Raw genomic sequence first — 10,012 nt, 5'->3', positions numbered from 1 at the left:
TTGCCGCCCCCCGCGCCCCCCCCCCCAAATGACCCCTGCCTGGACATGACTGGTCTCCACCAGAGTACCACTCCCTACCAACTCGTCTGTTATCATGGTAGAATCCCCCCACACAGACACTGAATGAAAGGTTTGGATTCAGTGAACTTTGCAAAGAGAAGAGTTTTCTTCTGACAGCTCAAGGTTCCTTCAGCTCAGCCAACCCAGTGATTGTATTGAGCTCCAGTTGGACTGTATTTGGTTGGTGTATCACAAGACGTATAAGACTAGTGTGATACGAGACACAATTCCCTAAACATTGATTAACCACAGAGAATATGGTATCACCCAGACAAAAGGGGGCTGCCCTTGAAGAGTGTTCAGAAGCTGTAGCTAGTGTAAAATGCTGCAGCTGGACTGCTGGTCAGGGCCAGGTGCTGGGAGTATATGTCCCCAATAGTACAGCCATTACACTGGCTAGTGATCATTCCCCTAGCCCAATTTAAGGTGTTGGTTTTGTCCTTTAAAGCCCTATAATCAGGGCTTCTTATTTTTCCTGGGGGAATGCACCAGAACAGAGTTCCAGAACCATCGCAACAAAATTCTTTTAAAAATGTTTAAAAGTTCATAAGTTTTCAGTATACAGATTGATGACTTCATTTCCCTCTTGAGAGTTCCGGCACCTCTTTTTCCAAAAAAACCAAAACAAACAAACAAAAAACCCTGCCTATACGGCCTGGGACCCTGGGTACCTAAATGGGGTTGCCAGGTCTGGGTTGGAAAACACCCGGAGATTTTGAGGGTGGATCCAGGAGAGGGCGGGGTTCGGCGAGGGGAGGGGCCTCAGCATGGTACAATGCCATGGAGTCCACCCTTCAAAGCAGCCATTTTCTCTAGGGGAGCTGATCTCAGCTGGAGATCAGTTGTAAAAGCGGGAGATCCCCAGGCCCCACCCAGAGACTGGCAAGCCTATACCTAAAGGACTGTCTTCTCCCATACATCCGTGCCTGGGAATCAAGATGGCAGCAAGAGGCCCTCCTGATTGTTTCACCAATCAAGGAGGCTTGTCTGGTGGGCACACGAGTGAGGGCCCTTTTTTTGGGTGGCAGTCTCACAGTTATGGAGGTGCAGGGCTATTTTTGGGCAGGAACGCACAGGAATGGAGTTCCAGCTGACTTCAGAATTGGCCACACCCACTACAGCCAAAACCTCTGCACACGTGGCTACAGAGGGAAGGCCTGGAGAGCGACCACCCCCTGATGACTCCAAGGCGGGCCAAGGGGGCACCAGCCTTTCCCAGCCTGTCCAAGGGCCGGCTTGCCCGGGCTCCCTGCAGCCGCAGGGCACCTGGGCAAGCCAAGGAAAGGAATGGGGTGTGGCCTAATATGCTAATGAGCTGTACGGTAAGGGGTGTGGCCTAATATGCTAATGAGTTCCTGCTGGGCTTTTTCTACAAAAAAGCCCTGAGGAGGTGTACCTTGCCCCCTCCTTGTCAGTCTCCAGGAGACCGTTGAAGACAGCTGTATTTAGGAGTGCATTTGATTGATTCAGTTTTCTGTTGGCAGTCCTAAATGATGTTTTTAAATTGTTGACTTTTTATTGGGTTTTTTATAACTGTTGTTGTTGTTTTAATTTTTTTAATACATTTTATTTATATCATAATCTGCCTTGAGTCCACAAGGAAGAAAGGTGGCTAATGAATGTTTTAAATAAATACAATAAATAAAACCATCTGTGCTTCTTTGGACTGTTATCAAGGCAGATTTGGGGAGGAATATTTTCCCACTTGTGTTTTCAAAGCAGGACATTTGGGGCAAAGGAGTTTTCAGTATCATACTTAAAATGTGTCCATTGTTGTCATGTGGCCTGTGGTGTAGGAGTATGCAACATGTTGTAGACATTTGATTTATTGTATGAGTGATGCTTTCGCTTGGCCCTTGTGGGAGCAGTAGTGGCTGTTCATGAGAGAGCAATAGCAGAGAGGTTTTCCATCAAACGAATGAAAAGTACAGGGGAAAGGAGTGCTGTTACCAGATTCAGGATCAGTTACCTGTACAATTTGTCTTGTCAGCACAAAATGCATGCCTGAACTGAAAGCTCTGGACAAATCTGTTTATGATGTATCCTTGGTTAGAAAACCAGTTTGCTTGGTCTGAAATATTAAACAAGGATTTACAAATGCATATATTCCATAGTAAGTTGGATTTATACCAAACGGGTACATTGAAGGGCTGTAATTCAAAAGCAGAGCATCTGCGTTGCCTGCAGAAGGTCACAGGTCCCTGGCACCTCCGGTTAAAAGGATCAGGCAGGAGGTGATATGAAAGACTGTGGAACCTGGAGAGCCACGAGCAGTCAGAGTAGATAGTTTTGACCTTGATTGACCAATGGCTTGAATCAGTATAAGACAGCTTTACGTATTCATGTGAATCCTCCCTTGTAAAACCTCTTTTCCATGTAAAAATCTGATCAGCAGTGAATATAGTGGAATAAATGTCATTATGATAGCTTTGGCTAAAGCTTTGTGAGGATTATTTGGCGCTCTAAAACAACAAGAAAGATGTCTTCTGTCATCCCCACTTGATAACTTGCTATTTTTTCTCCCAGTGTCCCCCCCCCTTTGTTTTCTTCCTCTTGGCTCCCATTTTTCATCTGCTAGCTCCTTGTGTGTTATTCAGTTAAGTATGATTGCATATTTAATATTATGTTTATTATTTATTTAAAAGATCTTTATCCTGCCTCTCTGCCAGCGGCTTCTAGGTGGCAAACAAACATCTAAAACAATGATTAGTTAAGACAAATAAAAACTAAGCATCAATAAAATACTAGCTGTAGGACAAGTTTTTCAAAAATCCCTCAATAATAGATTCCATAAATTTGACTGTCTAATATGCAGCCTTATTTGAACCTGAGGACAAATGAGAGCCCTTTACAGGTTAAGAAAATACTACAAAATCCATCCCTTGCATTAACACTAATACATATTTATATATATTTGTAATATTTATGATCACATCTTCCATTTTAGGATTGGACTTTAACATCCTATATGAGGAACCATACAATCTGAAGACTTGTTGCAACAGAATGAGAGATCTTACTTATTACCAGTCTATTTAGAAAGGTTCTGTGCCATGTCTTCAGAGAACCTGCTAAAGGAGGCTTAGAAAATAAATCATCATAAAAACAGCACATTAACAGGTAAAAATTCAGGAATAAAAATCTCAGCCAGAACTAGGAATGTTATCGGTGGGGATGGGGGGGGCATGATGCCAGCCTTCACACCATATCACTTCCGGTTAAAAAAAATAATGAACTGACATAGGTAAACTCTAGGAATTACTAGGAATTACTAGGGACTCTATGGTAAACCATAGTATTTCTGACAGTTTCTAGAGCTACACTGAGTTACTTCATTTTTTAAAATTCCCTAAAATGATGTAGTGCCACACACAGCACTGCAAGTTTTTTAAAAGGTTTTTCTCCAACTGGGGGGGGGGGATGGGAATGGAACCCCTTGCCAAAGCATAAAAGCAATATAAAACACTGAGCAGCTAAAAACGAGTCTCATAAATTAGTTCTAAGGCTAAAAACAGACTATTAAAATGATGTTAAATGATCAATCCCTTAAGTATAGCAAATATGATAATAAATATTTACTTTTGTTAAGACTACAACTATGAGCATTATTTGACATTGTTTCTTTAGTCAGGCAAAAAAAAAAATAATCTTTGACCAAAATAAGCAAGTGTTTGATTTGTTGGACAGCTCTTAATTCCAATCTATTTCCATTCAATAAGCATGATTATATATCTTACTGGCAACTGGCATGAAATGAATATGGTTGCCTAGTGACATGGCAAATACCAGTCAACCTTTTTTGACCATTATTTCCTTTTAGCTGGTTCCAAAACAGGAACAGTAAAATCTGTAGTTACAGAAATGAAGGATACAAGAACACAAAGGTACTGTCATGGATGGTGGGGACTTCCCAGGGCCAAGCGACCATTTTAACTTATTAGGGAAGGGTAAAATATTCCCTCAGCAAACACCTGTTCTTAAATTAGTGTTCTCATATAATGAGGAGATTTGGCAGGTGGGATAGAAGAATACTTAACTCATCTCACAACTGCTTTCTCACAGTTCTTCTGTACAAATGACCCTACGATTCTCTTCCATTCACCTGTGTTTATTGGTTTATTTTGGTTTCAGAGCTCAGCTGGGGAAACCATTTCAAAATGGCAGGTCATGGGGGAATTAGTAATTGGGGGGAATGCTTAACTGATCCCTTTTCTACTTGTTTTCAGGTGCCTCCTACCTCACATTAGCATTGTGAGGAAAATACGGGCTTGAAAACCCTGCATTTCCCTCAGAATGTCTAGTTCCACCCTTTTAAAAACATTAGTCGCCATGATTCCTTTTCTTTAGACAGTAATCATTTGTATGTAGAATTATTTATTTATTTATTTATTTTGTTTCATTTATACCCCGCCCTCCCCACATTGCGGGCTCAGGGCGGCTTACAACCATAAGGCACAGAGTGCAATAAAATGCAATAAAACAATTTAAAACAATTTATACATGGGCCATGCCCAAGGAACCCGCGTGACTAAAACCCTCTCTCCATATTGCACATGCCCTTTCCATTCCAGGGGAGGTTACTGTGGCCCCCTGATGTTATTTGCCACTTACCTCCGGCGGTGCTGTAAAACAGGTCCCCATTGGTGGTAGTGGTAGCGGCGGCGGCTCCTATTCGAAAGCCTGGCGGAAGAGCTCCATCTTGCAGGCCCTGCGGAACTGCAACAAGTCCCGCAGGGCCCTGATCTCCTCCGGGAGCTCATTCCACCAGATAGGAGCCGCCACCGAGAAGGACCTGGCCCTAGTGGCCGCAAGTCTGGCCTCTTTCGGGCCCGGGATCGCAAGGCGATGTAGCGACCCCGACCGAAGTGCTCTTTGGGGTCTATGTGGGGCAAGGCGGTCCCTCAGATATGCTGGACCCTGGCCATATAGGGCTTTAAAGGTAACGACCAGCACTTTGAAGCGAATCCGGTATGCTATAGGCAGCCAGTGCAGCGCTTTGAGCACAGGCTGGATGTGATCCCATTTCGAGACACCAGCAACCAGCCTGGCCGCCGCAATCTGCACTAGCTGCAGCCTCCGAATCAGCAACAAAGGCAGCCCCATGTAGAGAGCGTTGCAGTAGTCTAGCCTTGAGGTGACCGTCGCATGGATCACTGTGGCAAGGTCTTCGCGGCTGAGAAAGGGAACCAACTGCCGCACCAGCCGAAGATGGTAGAAGGCCCCTTTGGCAGTGGCTGCTACCTGGGGCTCCATCGATAAGGTGGAGTCCAGGAGCACTCCCAGACTCCTAACCTCCGAAGATGGCACCAACGGCGCCCCATCGAAGGTCGGGAGCGGGAGCCCCAGTCCCTTCCCGTTCCAGCCCAGACACAGGACCTCCGTCTTCGCCGGGTTCAGCTTCAACCGGCTCAGCCTGAGCCATCCAGATACGGCCTGCAATGCCCGGTGCAGATCTTCTGGATCAGAGTCCGACTGGCCACCCAACATCAGATAGAGGTGGGTGTCATCGGCATATTGATGACACCCAAGCCCATACCTCCGGACAATCTGGGCGAGGGGGCGCATATAGATGTTAAATAGCATCGAGGAGAGCACTGCCCCCTGGGGCACACCGCATTCGAGCGGGTACCTCCGGGACCGCTGCTCCCCTAATTCCACCCTCTGTCCCCGACCTTGGAGGAAAGAGACAAGCCATTGAAGGGCTAGCCCCTGAATCCCCATGTCGGCAAGGCGGCAGGCAAGCAACTGATGGTCGACCGTATCAAATGCGGTCGACAGGTCGAGTAACAACAGTGCCGCCACGCCGCCCCGATCCAGATGTCTACGGAGGTCGTCAGTAAGGGCAACCAGTACAGTCTCCGTTCCATGCCCAGGTCGAAAGCCGGACTGGAATGGGTCGAGGGTGGAAGTGTCATCTAGGAAACCCTGCATAATAATAATTGTCCTATGTCTGAATATCACTTCATCAGTGTTAAGTCAAATTATGTCATATGTTTGCACAGAAATGTAGAAATCGGTTTGTGTACAAATGTTCCTTAAGCCACAATTACTAATGGTGCCTTTTGTTTGAATAGGGAAATAAATAGGACAGGAAGGTGTGATATAAACAGGAATTTGGCAGAATGGCTTGTGAAGCACATTATGTTAACTGCCACACATGCTATACCAGGACCAGTTTTTTAAATGGAAACAAATGTTCACATTCCCCACTACAAAGATGTAAAAGTAATCTTTCTGACTTTACTATCTTGTACTGAAATAATACTCATCTAAGTCAACAAAATGTCTCTGACAATAGCTACCAAGGGCCGAATCATGTTATCAAAGCAAATTGGGAGCTAGTTCTGCATGGATGGAACCCTACAGTAGAAACGTTAGTAGGGAAAACCCACACAGACTGTGCAAACAATATGGCGTATTACCAGACCAGCCTTATGTGACCTCAAGGACAGGCTTTGATGTATATGAAGAAACCACCTCATTTTTCTGTGCTTCAGATTAGATGAGATGAGATGGAGTTGTGGATTTCCAAGAACCCGTTGGTGCAAAACCACAGCTGTGTGGATGGGACACCCATTTGGATCAAGATCTTGTGGGTCTATATAGGATTCAGACATTAGCATTTCTGTCGGTAAAGCAAGACATAGCAGAGAAGAAGCAGTCCAAGAAACAGACTTCTCAATAGATTGCTAAAATAATTTGATTCTGCATTACATTTGGGCTGGATGGGTGAGAAGCCTTTGTCATTTCATATTTGGTTCTGAGGTTTATTCCTGATTACTAACGAGTTTGTCCAATAGGTGGGATTCTTTTTAATCTCTCCACTGCTACTGTATAGCCTAGGATTTAAATAGAGTAGCTGGACCTACCATTGCCCGCAGCACCAATCAGGTCCTGAGGTGTATCTGAAAATACACACAGGTGTTAATAACACTGGACTCTCCATTTCCGTGTGTGTGTGTGAAGTTCCATCAAATTGCATCTGACTTATGGTGGCCCCAGCAAGGGGCTTCCAAGGCAAGTGACAAGGAAAGGTGGTTTCCCATTGCCTTCTTCTGAAGAGTATTCCTTGGTGGCCTCCCTTCCAAGTACTGTCCTTGCTTAGCTTCTGAGATCTGATGAGACTGAGCTATGCCATGATGCCTTTCCTCCCTCTCAGTTTCCTTAGGATCTGAGAAATCCCCATGCTGGTGTCCTGAATGTCATATAACTCTCAAAACAGGATGTGGGAATGGGGTGGCTTTACACTTTGAGACTCAAGGGGAGGGAGAAATTGATCTCTGTGCCCTGTTTGTTAGCCCCCACACACACCCACACCCCGGCCAGTAGTCCCGCTTTCAGGGAACGGGCAGGATAGAAGTTGCGTAAATGATTAAAAAAATAAATAACAACCACTGTGTGAAGCAAGACGCTGGACTATAAGGACCGCAGGTCTGATCCAGCAGAGGAACTCTTTTGCTGAACGTACTATGCTGGTTAATTTTGTTCATCTCTTAGTTGTAGCTTGTTGATTTAGGCATGCTGTTGCCTAAATGTTTCATTCTCTCATACTTAGCACTTAAAAGCTGGAACACGTGCAATTTGATATCTGCCGCTATAAAGTGGTAGGCGTTTCAGTACTTAAAGCAATCCTTGAAGAATAAAGGGAATGGCCTTCATAGCAGTTTCCTTGAAAGCGTATTTAACATTTAGAGGTATAGATTTTTTATTCTGAACCCTCATGAGGAATCCATTAATCTCTATTTTTAATGTGATTACAAATAAAATCCAATTCAAATATAAGGCTGAAGTACGATGCAAACTTAAATGGGGGTAAGCCTCATTGAACACAGTGGGTCTTGCTTTCTGGCAAATGTTCATTGGGTTAGCCAAGCATATTCTTTAAAAAAAAAAAATTACTAAGGCAACAAAATGATTTGAGCAAATGTCATCCTTGAAGCAGTACATTAAAGGTCTTAATAAACAAGATACACTATATTAATTATTACTGTTATGAATTTGGATCCTGTGGATTTGTTCTGCTAACAGTAGTTCCTTTCTCCAGTGCAAGGTGCCCTCCCCAGACTCAAGAGGCTTTTCTTAGAGAAACAAATCCATAGGATCCAATCTAATCTTGCAGCTATTTATTCTGATTATTGATTGTTATTCAGAATTATTTTTTAAAAAAATCCTTACAAATATGCTTCTTTTTGTCTAGAATTTTTCCGAGAACTCCTGGAGAACGCTGAAAGATCCTTAAATGATATGTTTGTACGGACATATGGGATGCTGTACATGCAGAATTCAGAAGTATTCCAGGAACTCTTTATAGAACTGAAGAGATATTACACAGGAGGCAACGTGAACTTAGAGGAAATGCTGAATGACTTCTGGGCTCGGCTATTAGAGCGAATGTTCCAGCTCATAAACCCCCAGTATCATTTCTCCGAGGACTATCTCGAGTGTGTAAGCAAATACACGGACCAGCTCAAGCCTTTTGGAGACGTACCCAGGAAACTGAAGGTTCAGGTGACGAGAGCTTTCATCGCTGCAAGGACCTTTGTTCAGGGATTGACCGTGGGCAGAGAAGTTGCTAACAGGGTATCCAAGGTAATCAGAATGATTTCTTTTCATTCTTGGTTCGCTCTTTTAAATTGCTTCACTGGAGACTTGAGTTTGCTATCTACCGCTGTGTGCAGCTTTTCATCTATGTCCTGATTATAGCTAAAAGTGAAGCTGGTGTGTGAGTTAACTGTACCGTGTTTGCTCCCATGGACATTGTCTGAATGATAGCAGCACTGCCGAGATTTCCATTTAAAGCAGAAGAGTGTTTATCCATGTCAGAAGCCTGTGATTTCAGGGAGGAGTGTTTGCCAGCGTTTCCCCCATCCCCTTCTCACATTCTCTCCAAGATGAGTAAAATGCCAAAAAGCCAGCATGGTTTAGCGCTTCCTCGGTTGTGCCACTTAAGATTACAACTCAAGAGATGCATGTTTGATCCCACAAGTGGAACGGTAGAGGGCTGTCTAAAAACCTTCTGACTTCAGGCCGGGGGGAGGGGGGAGCAGAGGATTGGGGGAGGGGGCCCACACACCCCGCAAGGGGGCCGGGCCCCGTGGGCCCCACGTTAGCTACGGCCCTGGTCACAAGTTAACAGGTGGGGGCAGGGTAGGGTTGCCAAGTCTATTTACCTTGGCGGCGGGGAAGCCTTGCCAGGCTCTGGGAGCTGTCGGTGGATGTGTGCGCATGCGCGCGCCGCCAGGACGTCACCGGAAGTGACACGCAACGTCGACACGTTGAGGGCATGGCCCCGATCATCGGAGGGAAAACCATAGAGTTTTCCCTCCGACGATCGGGACCACGCCCCCAACGTAATTGACGTGGTTGCGTCACCTCCGGTGATGCAGCCATGCTGTACTTCGGGGGGTGGAGTTCCCCCCGGGGCCCGATTCCGCGGCGGCGGAAATCGGGCCTCCAAAGTGGGGGGTTACTTGCCCCCCGCCCCCACATGGCAGCCCTAGGGCAGGGACATCCCCAGAGACTGTTAACAGCTCATGTAAACCGGACCCATATTTACATAGCCCTCGCAAATTCAGTAAGATACGATGTTTTGTTTTGTTTTGTTTTAGAAAGAAGGACACAGTATATGAAAATAGCAACAGGAATGATCCTGTTCAGTGGGAAGTGCTGGGCTTGTTCTACAAAAAGAGCCCTGGTTAGATCCAAACATCGTTATGCAGAAGGTGTTCACAGAAGTGGATGATCCCTGCTTTCCTGTTCTACATGACCTTCCTGTGCCATCTCCAGCCCAAAAAGCCTCTGCAGAGGGTCAGGGATCCTCCTAACCCAGGGATTCCCAACCTTTTTTGAGCCTGTGGGCTCAGATTTGAAATTTGGACACCGCATGGCGGGTGCAGCCATGAAATGGCTGGCATTTTGCGGGGGGGGGGGGGGGAAAACCCTTGGGTTGGGT

The 10,012-nt window shown here is 45.4% G+C and overlaps 1 protein-coding gene across 1 annotated transcript in view; it reads left to right on the top strand.

Moving 5' to 3' along the window:
- The window catches only part of GPC6 (glypican 6), an 854,380-nt gene that overhangs the window by 278,619 nt on the left and 565,749 nt on the right, over nt 1-10,012 (top strand). Inside the window, exon 2 of the mRNA XM_015418597.1 lies at nt 8,258-8,649. Coding sequence (XP_015274083.1) covers nt 8,258-8,649 — 392 coding nt within the window. The remainder of the gene's footprint in view (nt 1-8,257; nt 8,650-10,012) is intronic.

This window comes from Gekko japonicus, unplaced genomic scaffold (genome assembly GCF_001447785.1).
Source record: "Gekko japonicus isolate JY-2015 unplaced genomic scaffold, Gekko_japonicus_V1.1 scaffold352, whole genome shotgun sequence".
In the NCBI taxonomy this organism is placed as follows: Eukaryota; Metazoa; Chordata; class Lepidosauria; order Squamata; family Gekkonidae; genus Gekko; species Gekko japonicus.
This window is presented reverse-complemented; position numbering and strand designations above follow the sequence as displayed.